We start from the raw sequence: 17128 nt of genomic DNA on the forward strand, positions 1-17128 counted from the left end.
CTGAAGTTTTTGAAGTTTTACATTTATTGACAGTTAAAGTGGACTACGCAATAAAATGTGCAGAACATTAAGGGATCTGAATACTTTCTGACTCTACTGTATACAGAACTGGTCGAACAGCTTCTGATACTCTGCATTGTATGTTAACTACACAAACTGGTCTAGCTACTTTCGATACTCTGTGTTGTTTGTTAATAGGCACCTGAATATTTCTCTTTTGTTACATTGTAAACATCTGGTAATGTTGAAATATTCAATGCTGTATTACAAAATTTTCACACAGACCCTAAATCCCATCAAAAATGCAGAATACTAATTAAATAGGATCTTACATTGTATATTTTATAAATATTCTCTGCAGAAAAAAATAAATATTACTTTATTTTGAATGCCTGTGAATACAGATATAGAGACTGTCGAACATCTATCTGTGCTGAGTAAAAATCCTTACATTATCACAATGTGCATCATTCTGCTGTAGAAAATTACCTACCAATTGTCATTGAGTTTATTAAAGTCCAGTTTAGGCATTGAATATATAAAAATCTAGGAGGATGCAAATGTAAGGGAAAGATATTTCCCAAAAGTGAATTTTAAGTCAGTTGCAACAGTAATACAGGAACAAAATTGTTAACAATGGATTATCACATGGAACTTTTGAAAATGCTTAAAAGAAACATATTAAAACATAAAAACAAGTATATTAACAAATCTTAATCACCCAATGTACTTTAGTTGCCCTAAAACTAATCGATTTCAACAACTTCCAGGTTACTGTCTCCTTGTACCGTAGTTATAATTCCCTTCCAAAGGAAATACATACTATGTTAAAGTATAACATAAAATTTATTCCTTACCAGCTTCCATCTGTAACCCTATGTCCTTGTGGAAGAAATAATTTTTTTAAAGCAACCAACATCATGCGTACTTATTCTCTTCATATTTTAAATACTTCTTTCATTTGTCTCCTTAGCATCAGTTGAATTAGGCTGAAAAGAGTCAGCTCTTTTAAATGTTTGTACTAGTGTATACACTACACTCCTGGAATCAGCTGAACAGTTGTTTTCTGGACTGTTATGTCTAGAGGTATTGTGTCATTTGTTTACTAAATAAAAAACTGATCAAAATATTAAAGGTTGGCATTGAAAGAGCATTATACATAATAAAGGGATATGTTCTTACACACAATATAGTATAAATCGGTATCTTTTTTGACTTTTTTAATCACTTCTGAACTATTCACGTTGACATCCATAGACACTGGACAGTGTGGAGCCTTCCAGGTCTCTCAAATTATTTTATCTCCAGAACCCTATTTGTAATGATATGTGGTCCTTTCATCATATATAAAACTCTGTTAACTATTTTATTTAAATTATTCATATAATCTCTTCTAGTTACTAGATAGATAGATAGATAGATAGATAGATAGATAGATAGATAGATAGATAGATAGATAGATAGATAGATAGATAGATAGATAGATAGATAGATAGATAGATAGATACTTTATTAATCCCAAGGGGAAATTCACATACTCCAGCAGCACCTTACTGATACAAAAACAATATTAAATTAAAGATTGATAATAATGCAGGTGAAAAACAGACAATATCTTTGTATAATGTTAATGTTGACCCCCCTGGGTGGAATTGAAGAGTCGCATAGTTTGGGGGAGGAACGATGTTCTCAGTCAATCAGTGGAGCAGGACAGTGACAGCAGTCTGTCGCTGAAGCTGCTCTTCTGACTGGAGATGACACTGTTTAATGGATGCAGTGGATTTTCCATAATTGATAGGAGCCTGCTGAGCGCTCGTCGCTCTGCCACAGATGTCAAACTGTCCAGCTCCATGCCAACAATAGAGCCTGCCTTCCTCACCAGTTTGTCCAGGCGTGAGGCGTCTTTCTTCTTAATGCTGCCTCCCTAGCACACCACCGCGTAGAAGAGGGTGCTCGCCACAACCGTCTGATAGAACATCTGCAGCATCTTATTGCAGATGTTGAAGGACGCCAGCCTTCTAAGGAAGTATAACCGGCTCTGTCCTTTCTTACACAGAGCATCAGTATTGGCAGTCCAGTCTAATTTATCATCCAGCTGCACTCCCAGGTATTTATAGGTCTGCACCATCTGCATACAGTCACCTCTGATGATCACGAGGTCCATGAGGGGTCTGGGCCTCCTAAAATCCACCACCAGCTCCTTGGTTTTGCTGGTGTTCAGGCGTAGGTGGTTTGAGTCACACCATTTAACAAACTCATTGATTAGGTCCCTATACTCCTCCTCCTGCCCACTCCTGATGCAGCCCACAATAGCAGTGTCATCAGCAAACTTTTGCACGTGGCAGGACTCTGAGTTGTATTGGAAGTCCGATGTATATAGGCTGAACAGGACCGGAGAAAGTACAATCCCTTGTGGCAGTCCTGTGTTGCTGACTACAATGTCAGACGTGCAATTCCCAAGACGCACATACTGAGGTATGTCTTTAAGATAGTCCACGATCCATGCCACTAGGTATGAATCTACTCCCATCTCTGTCAGCTTGTCCCTAAGGAGCAGAGGTTGGATTGTGTTGAAGGCGCTAGAGAAGTCTAGAAACATAATTCTTACAGCACCACTGCCTCTGTCCAAGTGGGAGAGGGATCGATGTAGTATATAGATGATGGCATCCTCCGCTCCCACCTTCTCCTGATATGCAAACTGCAGAGGGTCGAGGGCGTGTTGAACCTGTATATTTTGATAAATTTCTTATGGACTTAGTTACTAAAAGTTTTTTTCAGATGTCACGACATAACAATATATACTTTAGGGTTTCCAAAAGCTGTTTGTTATTTTACATAAATTCAGAGTACAGTAATAAAACAGAATCATCTGTGTGTAAAGCTATGTTAAGGGTCTTTTAACACTATGAAATCTTTTTGACTTTCATAAAAGCATTCAATGTTTTACATTGTATAAAAATTAAACTCAATGTGTAAGGTTATGTATAATGGTTCTGCATAGCCTCGCTTCAGAGAACTGAAAAAAAGTTTGTAAATTTTTGTATATATTATCCTTTCCATTTTTATTAATCTTTGACAAATACAGTCCCAATAATATATTTGGCAATTTAAATTATTCTTCATACTCTACAAATTGTATGTTAAGATCTGAGTTTTCCTTGTAGGTAGCGAAATGTAACTAACCTTTTGGGTGGTGTACTTGAGTGGTTTATTTTTTTTCCTAAAATTAGAAAAGCTACTGTGTTTCTGATCATTGTCTCTAGCCACTGGACCTAGGACTGCTTACCCATTCAAGTGTGCAACCAAAATCTTCCCTTTTAGCAGCTGTGAGACAGTATATAGTCCCTGACTCTGGTGTGCGGGACACTGTTGTTGACTTTAAAATATGCAGGCTGACTTGTTGTCTGAGAGACCAACTTGGGGGTGATGGGGGGTGTTCAAGTGGATGAGCCACCTTACCTGGGTGGGAAGACAACATTGTCACTGGGACAGCTAGTTTTTTTTTTTCAGTTTTTACTCATTTCCATTTATGCTCTAAGTTTTCATTTTGCATGACCCCTCCTTTATGCATTTAAAAATAAATGTACTGTGTACATATGTGAATTAGCCTTGATATTATGATATACTAAGTACTTCTCATTATACCCAAAATTATTCAATACAGTATTTAATACAAATAATCCATTCAGGTCATTAAACGGCACTTGCTGTTTATGGTAGTACTTAACCTAGATGCTCCCACTGTGTTTAACAGCATTTTTGTTGCATTCATTAAAAAAGGCACAGTACAACTAGTGGATTGTAGAAACTCTCACTGCGCCCATTCATTAAACAAAAAGGCTTCAAAATACAATATTACTTCTGCCTCTTTTAATTTTTATTAACTCACAAGGGAATACTGCAATCAGCTTACAGATATTATATGCAATTAGTAAAAGTTTCTTATACTCAGTAACAACTTGCTTTCTTTGTTATTTGTATCTTCTAAACATATCATATAACTTTAATCTTCCCTTTCTATATTTGCTATATTATTTTAATACTAAATGTAATGACTTAGACTTTTGCAAACAAACTAAAGAGACACCTCTGAAACAACAAAACGATTATGATGCAATGTTAGGACTTCTGAGAGCGATATATTTTAGAAATGCATGTCAGAAATGCTGTTGTCCTATCCATTGTAATATTTTGGTGCCTTGAATCTTGAGGCTATGAGAAGAGTCATAAGCTTTCAAGTGCTAACTCAGAGGATACAGAGGGCTCACAAGTGGACATATAAATACCTGAATCCATGCCTCCATTTTTGAGTTTCCTATTTTAGAGGTACTGGGTCAATTTCACATATTACATCTTCATACAGAAACTTACAAAGCACTGAATAATTCAAATTAAAGCAACGAGAAAACAGTAAGACAGTGTAATACAAGACAAGTGATATATATATATATATATATATATATATATATATATATATATATATATATATATATATATATATATATATACAGTACATATATATATATATAAATAATATATCTCTCTATATATGATGTGTTTATACACACACACACATACAGTATATATATATATATATATATATATATATATATATATATATATATATATATAATATATATATCCATCCATCCATCCATTTTCCAACCCGCTGAATCCGAACACACGGTCACGGGGGTCTGCTGGAGCCAATCCCAGCCAACACAGGGCACAAGGCAGGAACCAATCCCGGGCAGGGTGCCAACCCAATGCAATATATATATATATATATATATATATATATATATATATATATATATATATATATATATATATATATATATATATATATATATCTTAGTTATATTATTATATAATAGAAAGACAATTGCAGTCACTGGGTAATGAAGTAGTTTCTCCAGCAGAGACGTGGCAGTAGGGAGACTCATTATACTATTAGTGGCCCCCTTACCACCTTTTAAAATGGGTTTGGGACTTGGAGATTGAATAGTTCTTAAAATAAGAGATAGGACATCTGGAATCACTATGATCAGCTCTAGATATTAACAGGATCTCTAGAGTGGTTCTAGGATTAGTTACTAGCCTGGAATAAAAATTTGTTTTAGCCACTTATTAGATAAACTTGAATTCAGAGTAGATGTTGACAAAAGTAGGAGAAATAGACACTAGAAGAAGGAGAGAAAGAAGATGAGACTGGTATAGACCAATACATGACACAAACAGGTAGGTAAGTCGATCAATCACCCTACCAGAGTGATACAGCAAAGGAATATATAACCCCAGTGTGTTGATAGGTTTGTTATTTTTAATTAATCTTACTGTGTTACTTTAACTATTTGAATTACAAATAAATATTTTTGAATTTATTTTTGCCTCCTTATTAGTATTTGGATTTGGGATTACACTATGAACAAATTTTTCCATGGGAAATCAGTGTCACATTTGGCATTGCTGCTTCATCAGTTCAGTGACCTGGAACAAAGTTCTGACACAATATACAGTATAAATGATACTGCATGCTCTTCTTGTAATATGTTGAGTGTGAATCATATATTGACAGCTGTAACCTACAGTAATCCAATAAGCAAAAATGATGTTGAGGCTTAAAAACAGTTCCCGTGACCCTATTTATATATGGAATACAAAATATAAAATTATCTCATTGTACTCATAGTTGGTCTGTCTAATGTATTTTCCCATATATTGAAATAGGTTTTCCAACTTCAGGTTCCTTAAAAAATGTGTTAACTGACAAATCTCAGTTCGCATGCTATCAGTTGATTGTGTCATGAATTACATTTATGCTGATGAGGGGTGTGTAGCTGTGCAGATTTGCTTTACCCTATAAATTGATGTTTCATTTAGGACTGAACCCTACTTTCTGCCCACTTATGATGACGTACATCCTAGCTCTCCATGACTGAGTAAAGTGGGTTTAGATAATATTTGTATGAATGTTGGATTCATTTCTCTGTCATTTTATAAATACTGTACTGTGTAGCACAAACTAGGGTGTAATCCTTCTGTGCACCTAATCATAACATGATAAGTTCTGGCTCCTCATGATCCTAGAGTGGAAAACATGAGCTTAGAAAAAACACAGGTGGATGCAGGTTTTACTTCTGTGTCATTGTATAAATATTAAATAGTATAATACTTTGACAGGTATTCCAGATGTATATTTAGGTTGGAATGGATTTGTTTAAGATATTGCAAAATATTGTCTTCTTCATATGATTTTTCAAAGTGTTATGTCTTCTTTTTACAGTTTAAAAATAAACAACAGTGCAAAACAGGCTGAATCTCTCTAACAGCACTTATGAGAGTGTGGACTGCTGTTTTTATGTGGGCTGTGTAATGTCAAAGGTTCAAAACAGGCTTCTGTATTGATATATTATTATTAATTATTGCTATTAATTATTTCTTTATAGCTAGAGTAAGAGATGCAAGACAATATTGGATACCAGTCACACATCCACACCTGGCAATGCAGAGTTACAGTACTGCATAATCCTTTTGTTTGTGCAGCATATTTTGGAGGAAACTTACATTACCAAAGGGAGATTAAGCAAACTCCACACTAAATGAACTTCAAGTCCAAGTAATGTAAGGATGAAGGGCTGCACCGTGTGGCAGAAACCCACGAATTTTTGCACCGTATTTATTTAGTCTTCAGCAAATTCACATTTCTTGAGAAAAATTTTCCTTGAACATTAATTTTTGTGAACTAAAATCGTTAATTAGGCTTACACTGCCAGCAACACTTTATCTCGTAAGGCTATATAAAATGTTCAGTTGCTGTACTGTCACCAGTTTAAAAAAAATCTTTAATCGCCTTAGCACCACGTTCAGAAACAAAGGCTCATTCATTACTTACACGTATGTCCTTCATCAACTTTTTAACAGACAGTAGCTGTCCTAAAGTGAGGATGCGAAACTACTTTACAACAAATTAACAATAGAAAAAAACTCACTTATTGAAAAAGCTAACAATATCTGTTAGCAAGGAATAAACGATTTAATGCTGGCAACACCATAACGTCAAGAACAAGCTTTGCACATCTGAATCGGGGCTCAGCTAAATACAGTACATGGAATTATGAATAATGCATGTATATTAATAGCTAAAAACGTTGACGTACATTGCCAGTTTAAAAGCTGCAAAGTGACGCTCTGCCCTAGAGGACACCTTCAGGACACCGCGACTGTGTAGCGTCAAGGCAACGCCGAAGCAAGCGAGTCGCCGGCCTGATCACATGACCCGGTGGCTCACCGGCTTTTCTCGGTGTGTCTGTGACATCCAATTAGCACAGCCGCACCACGTGACTCCGCCTAGGTCGTCCGCACGTTCAAGGAACTGAAAAGATCTGAAGGGTACATCGTTCGTCTTTTAAGGGCATGGCTACCAAGGTACGTGTGCAGATGCCAGGTACCGCGCTATTAACGCTAAGATGCCGGCCCACGTGCTTGACCCTGGCTTATTCTGAAGAAGCGGAGGTGGCACTTAACGTTCGCTCTGTCATTGACGTTGTAACTAGACAGGTGTAGATGCCCGCGCGTTCGAGGAAGGGCATTACGCCGCTCTGCAGGTGCGCTTAAAGGGAGATGCCACGTCATGGTACATGGAGTTCAGGCGGATGTCAATTTAGTACCTAATGATAGACGTGGGTTTGATGGGGAAGGCTGCTTGTCCTCGAGAAGAAGTCAGAAAAACGACGTTTGCTCATATGGTTAATTACTAGTTACGCGTTAGATGGCGTAAAGTAGCAGTACCTTGTGACTTTACTTTAGTGGGCTTTGGCACTTTTCACCTCGAGATGAACTGTAATAACATTTCTTAACTGACACTTCAAGGCAACCCTATCACTTAAGTCAATCTGCCTGGTCAGGTTCATAGTTGTGCCCAGTGCATATTTTGGAATCATCAGGTGCAAAGTATGGACTGCAGTCCATAGGTCTCAAACACATGAATGCACACATTACACCATACTATGCTAATTTATAGTCTCACATTAATGTAACATGCAGGTGTTCTGCATATGGTAAGCATTCAGACCCAGTCCCCTGGAACTGGTAGCCAGCAGCTCTAATCACAGTGCCATCCTTCAGTTCAGTCAATCAGCCTTTTGTTTCATGAAGCAAAATTAAATCTTTTTTCTCATCTCAATAATTCTGTCTTTATTTTGCTTAGGCAAATTAAAAGCATTCACCATCAGATGACTTACAGGGCGAACAGGATTATAGTATTTTATCAAACTGACAAGCTCATGAAATCATCCATTAATTTTCTTACCCACTCATCTATTTCAGGGTTGAGGGGAGCCACTTACAGCAGTATCTGGCAAAGTGTTTCAAATTTAAATATGGTCCTGACCAATCACAGGGCACACTCACTAAAACTAAACTCGAGAACAATAAAAATACATGTTTAGCCCATATCAAAGTAAGAATGCACAATGGACAGATACTAGAAGCAGTTCAGAAAACACTTCATACCAAGAAAAGCAAACAGAATTCAGCAAGAATAGAAATTAATTGCAGCTAGAGAAGTTGGTGCATGATAAGGGCACATTTGAAGGAGTTAGCCTTGTATAAGTAGTTCTAAAAAGCAAGAATGATACGAATGGCATGTCTGCGGCTCAGATGAGGTGCACAGTACAAGTTGCAAAGTAAAACAAAGATCACCAATAGTTTTCTAATGTTGCCTTGGGAAAATAAGATGCTAGCAGCCTGACTGTGTTTGTCGCTTGGGTTTATAAAGAATATGCAGAGTATATTAGATAGATAGATAGATAGATAGATAGATAGATAGATAGATAGATAGATAGATAGATAGATAGATAGATAGATAGATAGATAGATAGATAGATAGATAGATAGATACTTTATTATTGGAATGTTGGAAGGATTTTTTCCATGAGAATTCAGTGTTTAATGAGAAATCAGTGTAGCTGTGTCAGCTGAGATGCAATGCACTTGTATATTTGGTGCAGGATCCTAGTGGATACATTTTTAATTTTTTACAGCTTGTTGATATTTTTTGAAAGAACATGTTTGAAAAGAGAATTGCATTATTCCTGATGAGAAACAATAAACAAGAACTCAGCGTTTGACAAGGAGAGGTTGGGATAGACTTTGGCAACAGCAGACTTGTGAAAGTAGTACAGTGAAGTCCTGATTTCTCTCTATATGTGTAAATCAAAGTTTGAAGGCTCTCAGACAATACCAAGGGGTGATTTGGCAGGTTCCATATTCAACAAAAAAGAGCCATGCTAATTGAATTGTGCTGGAGATCCCAAATGAGACAGTTTGTTGGCTTTTATGTTGGTAAGGCTGGTTTTAGTGCCTTTTCATATGAATATGTAAAATACCTTGTGTCATATTAATTGACACAAAAATATGCTAAAACAATTGATTAAGAAAATGTGATAAAAAGTCACTAGGAAGGCTAATAGTAAGAGGCATAGCAGCACCTGTATCTGTTGTTATACTGCTTTGTTAACTGCAACTTCTGTGATTTTTTGACCACATGCCTCCGATTAAATGCAGAACAATAGTAATTCAACATGCTTTTTAATTATTTTTCTTTTAAAAACTGAGTGTTGGTATATATAGTTTGCTCTTAATTATTATGTACATCTTATTCTGAGTAAGGTGTTGCCTTGACTTGCATTTTAGTTGTGATATATTGACTGTTAGTTATGTGTTTAAATGATGGACAATGAGATGAATGTTTTCCTTGAGTAAAGTTTTTTTTTTTCTGATGAAACCATGATTGAACACAAAACGTTTCCAGAAACAAAAACACTGTCTTTTTAAAACTAACACAGAAATGGAAACAAACATGTCTTTTCTCACTTGTTCTATATTACTAGCCCATTATTTATTGTCATTTTTTCTGAAACTATGCTTCAGTTACTAAACTGTAGCCCAATCCATCAGTCAAAGTTTTGACTGTCTTTTTATAATTGCCTCAAAACCACTGCTGTTACTTACTGATAATGAAATCTGCCATGTAATGTAGTCATTTAAATTAAATAAATGTTATACTGTAACAAACATGCATTTGAAAGTCAGCTTAAAATCTTGGAACAACAAAACAGAGCAGTGCATTCATAACAAAATGAAAGCATATACTGTAGAGCTGGTGTAGTTAACAGGAACTTTGTTTGCAGTCCCATGCTTAACCATGCTATTCTGCTATAATGACCATCTTTCTTTCTCTGTTGCTAGCTCCATGGAGCTAACCATGCTAAACTCTTGCTCCACCACTACTTTTATAATTGGCAACCATTGGATGTGAGATTTTTTTATTGGGCAATGCCATGGTGTTTTCACTTAGAGACATTTGGCACACTGTTCTCTGCTGGTTTCGTTAGTATGAACAAATAGAAAGTGGTGGTCTTTTATATATTCATTATCAAAGAAGTTGACCCCAAAAACATGGGTCACGATAATCTGTTTATATGCTTTGAAATGTAACATTAAACAATTCAGTTGTTTATTTGTATTTTTAAGGTGACAGGGCCTATCCTGGCTTATTTGGGCACAAGACAGGGATCATCCCTGGACACGGTGCCTGGCAATTGCAAGCATCCATGCAGAGTCAATTTAGAAGTCCCATTTGCACGAACATGTAGAACTTTGAAATGTAGGAGGTACTAGACCAACCAGACAAAAACCTTAGCAGAAACATGAGAATGTGCAAACTCCACACAGAGTCTAGGCATAAGATTGAAACCCGTATGCTTGATCATTGAGGTAACATTGCTAACCACAGTAACTGTAAATTCAAATTGCTTTTATTTGTGTGGTTATAAGAGTTTTGATTTAACTGCACATTTGGATCTGCCATAGAAAAACGTACCAAGCTGGTTTTATTTTAGTCTGCATTTTTCTAAAACCTTACTGCAGTCTGGCACTTGATAGCTGTTGTAATTATAGTCCCCCTGATTTAGAATATGTTTAAGTTTTGCATTGAAATGTTTTTTGATTTTTGAGATCACTAAAAGTAGAAATGATGGAAAATTCTTTTGATATACCATTCTTAACTATTGACTGCTCTTTGTAAAGAAAAATGATTGTAGTTCTTTTTCCAGCCCTTTTAAGATTACACAGAAGATACTAGGTACTGAGTAAAAAGGTAAAAGTAAGTGTTTGTATTTTGCATTTACTTATGTGGGTGCACTTTGTGCATACACAATATGTGCCCATCCCAGCAGCATTCCAGCAGCATCAGCAGCAAAGCAGCAACCAACTGTGAACAAGGCACACTCACACACACCTGCACAGATCCAATTTAGATTCAGCATTTCACCTAACAGGTATATTTTTGCAGATATGAGAAGAAGCCAGAGTACATAGAGGAAAAAAAAAACAACACACAGACATGAATTTCTCAAGTTCAGATTGTCATGTATGCATAACATTTACAACATGTCACCACTTTATATTATAGTAGTACAGTACTAGTCAGACATGGACTGAAATTGAATCACCTGGATTCTTCCTTTTGTTCAAAAAATAAACTGAACATCTCAGAGGTACTGGTTGATTATTGCAATAAATGCAAAAAAAGTATGCATGTGTTTTGGCAAGTTGTGTTTGCAAAGATAGAAGTAAACTTAAGTATACAAGCAAATGGTATTTTTCTGAGCTTCTTAACAGTGGCAGCGACAAAGCTTCAGATTGAGAACTTACAGTCTTTTCGCAATACATGAATGTAGGCAAGTTGCAGCCAGGAAGATTTTAGTTTTCTCAGTTTTTTCATAGGAAATTGTTTAGAGAAAACAATTAGCTTACTGACAACTCAGTAGAAAATATTTTGATGTCAATAATCTTAGACAAGATATACAGACATTTAAACTAGAATATGTTGTAGAAAACAGAAAAAGATTTATGAGAAAGAGAATACAGTACTTTCTCACTGACAATTTAGTCAAAGTGAAATGAAGCTAAAATTATTCCACTGAAGAAGACATTGGGAGAACAAGCACATTCTACACAGGCAGCGCCTAGCTGTGAAATTCATGGGGGATAAGAGAGGCAGCTACATTAAAAACTGCACCGCCATTTTGGTTTATTCTCTCTATATACAGTAACCTTTTATTTCAAACAGCAACATAGGTAGAGACAAAAAACATGCCGTTGTTTGTTGCTGTTGTTTAACAGCTGTTGCAAGTATTCTTCTGTTGCTACCATGTACAAACTTTGTTTCATGTACAGAACTTTTAAAAATAATGTATAAAATTACCTTTTGGCTATTTGTTTAAGGTGTATATGAAACATAAATACATTTCCTATTCAGACTTAGGTCTCATCCCCAAGATATTTCACTATGTATATGCAAATATTCCAAAATCCAAAGTTTCCAGAATACTTATGGTCAGATGAGGGATGCTTAACCTGTAATATTTCATTTGTATGCATTACAATAGTCATTTGAAAATATAATTCTTAAAGTGACATGTTTATTTAAGCAAGCACAAACATTTCATTCATTCATTCATTCATTCATTCATTCATGCATTCATGCATTCATAAATTCACAAGGCTGAACTGATATACTACATGACGCTCATGACCAGAAGTTCAATAAATTGCACAGGCAAATTAATGACTTACCTTTTTTAACAGAGCATTGAATTACTAAATTATTTAAAGTGTATTTAAAGTTTCTAAAGATTACAATTATGATATCATCAGAGACTAAAACAAGAGTTGCCATCCTCATCATAATCTGGACTTGCAGAAATGACTTCTAGCTAGAAATGCATTTATTTTGTAACAAATAATATTTTCAAACAATATATTTATTCATGATCGAATTTGCCTAATCCAGTGGAGCCTATGTCAACAACAACAGGCACAAGACAGAAATCAAACTCAGACACAAGAAAGTTGGTTAAAAACACAAAAGCATGCATTTAGCCAACTTCAGAAATTCAAAAGAGAGAGAACAAAGATAAGAAGATAGTCTAGGATTACTGTAAACAGAGTTTAATGATGGGCGCTGAGATGATCTTCCTTTGATAATCCATTAAACTCTAAAATTCACACATATATGGTGATTGTAAACATTAAATAAAGTTGTTATAAACAGATAGTCAGTGTGATAATGTGAACAGTAAGTTGAACAGAAAGGACAGACTTCAGCTAGGAGTAATGGAAATGTGCATTTTTTGTAAATGTTTTGGTACATATTTGTTAATTCAGTACATCAAAAGCTTTTGTCAGTTACAACCCATGAATGAAGAACACAATAAACACTATTTGAAAACCACTATGTACTTGGTGTTTTTGCATTTTGCAGAGAAAACAGCATTTTCTGCTATGCTGTTTTCAAGTCACTTTGCATATAATTTATAAACAAGAACACTGTGATCGTTCAGAAAATTCTAATTGTTAAAAATTATGTCAGTCTGATGGTAGAAGTAATGTTTCATACACTGCCAATTGTAGGACTCCTGTTTAATCAAATGTCTTGATCTTAGATTAGATGTTAGGACTTTCTTCTTCAAGTCAGGGTGATTGAGCTTTGCTTTGCAGTGTTTTAGGATTCTGGCTTTGTTTTGTATTTTTTTTGTAAATGTGTTTTTCCCTGCTACCATATTTATACCCAACCTGTGTTTTTGTCTTGTTTGTAAATTTTCCCCGTCCCTTTTCTAACTAATTTGCAATTATGCTCTACAGATGTGTTTGAAAATCCTATATGTTACACCTGATTAGCTACTTAAGACTTGCTTTTGTCATTAGGCTTCCTTTTTGTGTTTCTCTCCTCTTGGTAAATTTTCATTTTAATTTAAATGTCCAGGATTTGACTATTGACTTTTGATCTTTGTTTTTTTGGCTTACATTTGCTTTGTTTACCTGGTGTTTAGTATTTAGTTTATTAACACTAGAATTGCCAAAGCCTATGAAAAACTTGTAAATCCAACCCACCTCAGTGTGATCGTGATTGAATGAATAAAACTGAAAAAATCTAACTTTTACAAGTAGAATAAATTTATACCCAATGTCCCATATACAGCATTTGTCTCTTTCTTTTTTCTCCGTGCTGCGTTGACATTGTGCACCAGAAGGCGTGAGCTTATTCAGTGTGCGCAGGAACATGCAGGTGGCCAGTTGCTTGTGTTATAACAAGCTTGACCTGGCAGCGATCAATGCACATGTACTGTGCAAGGCATGCACGGAGGCCATTGAGAAAAGAAGAGCGTTCATGGCTCACCTTGCAGAGGAACGTCGTTGTCGCGTCTTACTAGAAAAGGCGATGGAAAAAAAAGGAGGATGCAACATTGACAAGCTTCTGTTCCAAGACAGCTGCTTTCCCCAGGAAAATAAACTGAGTCAGTGTCAGGTGCCCTTTCAATGTAATAAGAACCAAAGCATAGAGAGAAGTGTGTGCATTGCAACAGGTACACACGTCGTAAATGTAGGAAGGATGGTCCTTGTGTGTGTGTGAACTGTTAACATTTGAATGTGATGATTGCATATAGCGCTGAACTGACCTCTCTGTACTATTGTTGCCTCTGCATGTCCTGGAGTACAAAAGAAACAGCAACATGTGGGGACTGGCAAGATCGTGGAAAAAAAACATGCGGTGTTATGCGAATGAATATGAATAATATGGTGATCGAACCGGGGACTCTTGATTACAAGTCAGCAAATCTTACCGCTACACCACGGAAGCTGTTGTATCTTCCTTGAAACTTTTGTGAAAGTGTTTATTTGATCTTTGGACTTCAGGCTTCACACATTATATACAGTAGTTTATGCCAACATTTTGTCATTTACTACTAAAATATGAAAAACTTTTCTGTTTTAACAATGTGTTTACACAGATTATTGTAGAAACAGAACACACATGAAATGCATGTGATCCAAATAACGATCTATTATTTCCACTCTAAAACTCCAGCACTTCACTCCCAGATAATCAATCAAGGCATGAGCTGGGAGAACTTTGTGCACGTTCTGCGGCGGTGGGGGATGGAATAGCAGGCTGCTTTCTGCTTGTCTTAATCAGCACATTTACAGGACAAAAGACGCTGAGGGAGAGGTGCGAATGGATATAAGGTGGGCCAGATCTACGAGTTTTTTTCGTATGCTCTGGTAAATCTAGTGTTAATTAAAACCCATTTATGACTGTTACCTTGCTATGTAGTCATTACAAAAGCAGGGAACATCCCTGGAGAGGGCACCAGAGAAAGTTTTGTGTTTAACTTCACTCTTAAATACATAACTACTCATCCACATTTTTGTGCTTGCAAGTATTAATAGTATTGTAATGACCTGTGGTGGTGCAGCAGGAGACAGAGGAAAGGAATTAGGTTCTTAACTTCGATTTCTTATAAGTGGCCTTAAAAAGGACCATTGACATCTTCATTGCTGCTTCAGTCATGTCTCTCAGGTCTTCAGTCTTCAGTGGTGACACCTAATCACTGTGCTTTTTTAGTGCTGTGTCTGTGCCCCAAATGCTGGTCATGGTGCTGCCTTATAGTGGTCTTCTTCAGGTATTTCTGCCCCCTTGGGCAGTTCGTGCCCACCTAAGGAGCATGTCCCTCTCAACTTTGGACCCTGGATCCCTTCAGTATACTCATCCCCATTTGGGCAATTCAACCAGGCTTTGTTTGACAGTTTAATACTGTAACAAAACAAATCTATTTTCATTGTCTTAGTTCTACCATAGTTCAAATGTGGTCCCCTCAATACCAAAATGTTCCCTAACCCTACCAAAAAACCTCACTGCAAGACCACCATGAAATTTGAGTTGCTATGATTTTTTACTAGTTTTTTTTTTTTTTTTAGTTTCATAAAGGTATATACTGTATATATAAGGGCAGTTTTATCTATATGTTTTTTGGTCCAGGAACTTACTCGTGCACCCAGGGATGTCTCTAGACATTGTCAAAGACTCACTGATATATAATAAATAAATATTGTAGTGTCATTACTGTCCTTTTCAGAAAGGGTTCTGTCACATCTTTAGCGGCATACGGTTGTCTTCTGGGTGCTCAAAATAGTTGGGGGCCTTTATATCTTGGATTGAAAAGGAGTATACTCTTAAGTTCAAAAGTAACTTTTTCATCCCCCTCTCTATTTAATGTATATGTTTGCTATTCTGTAATGAATGGTAGGAAAATTGCCTTCTGAAGTTCAGTATTTCTTATTTCAAGGTGGCGGATTGTCTAGCACTTTTTACAGATAAGATAACATCTAACAGGTGAACTTCTGTGAAGTGAAGAACTAAAGTTGCATGGCCTTATTTTTACAATAATGTTTTAATTACTGTTTTTAAAGAACTTAAAAATAATTGAAACCAGCTTGAAACATAGGGTTATTGTATACTTGCTGCTTCTCTACTGTCCTTGTATTTACTGCTAGTTAATCTTTCACACTTGAACTATAAATAATACAAATCAGGATGGTGGAACAATGTATGGAATGAAAAAATAAAAGAGGTTACCAATTAAACAGGATTTAAATTAAATATTGAAATATCTTCTTCCAAATAATTACAATGGTCCTTATGGTTCAAATCTGAGAAGCACTGCTACAAAATGCTTTATATTTTAATATCTCAAGAACGTGTCCTGTCTCTCTCTGTACATCTGACAGGAGACCAACTTTTTTTTCCTTTTTTCAGTTTTGCATTCTTTACTATGAGCCAATTTAGAAAATAATGGGGATGTGAAATGCATATTAAATCAATTTAACATTGCTTGTATCTGCCTTATTCTTGAAAATTATTTTAAATTGACTATTGTTTTTCCAGTTATTTTTTAGCTAGTGACTATACAAAATTGAGTTCTAGCAATGTACATTAGCTGCCTAATGTCAGAGGGATATATATTTTACCATAATAAAAAAGTAAATAAAATGTATTCAGTTGGAAAATCTTCCATTTAAAAAAAAAGCCTAGGTAAAAACAAATCCTCTTTGGATATTTGATGGTGTGGAATATGTGGGATGCTTTCATTCTCATAAACGCTGTCAAGGTTTTTGAAGGTGTAGTTTGAAAGCTGTTTCAGTAAACATACTTTATTGAATTTAAATATAGCTAATACTTTCATATCTTTTCGTTTTAATTGTTCGATGATTGCATTTGAGT

General features: G+C 35.7%; 1 protein-coding gene across 1 annotated transcript in view; it reads left to right on the forward strand.

Moving 5' to 3' along the window:
- Window positions 1–7265: 7265 nt before the first annotated feature.
- Window positions 7266–17128, forward strand: part of LOC114663370 (electrogenic aspartate/glutamate antiporter SLC25A13, mitochondrial) — a 237970-nt gene continuing 228107 nt past the window's right edge. Inside the window, exon 1 of the mRNA XM_028817054.2 lies at window positions 7266–7428. Coding sequence (XP_028672887.1) covers window positions 7417–7428 — 12 coding nt within the window. The 5' untranslated portion in view covers window positions 7266–7416. The remainder of the gene's footprint in view (window positions 7429–17128) is intronic.

Source organism: Erpetoichthys calabaricus, chromosome 13 (assembly GCF_900747795.2).
Source record: "Erpetoichthys calabaricus chromosome 13, fErpCal1.3, whole genome shotgun sequence".
Lineage (NCBI taxonomy): Eukaryota > Metazoa > Chordata > Cladistia > Polypteriformes > Polypteridae > Erpetoichthys > Erpetoichthys calabaricus.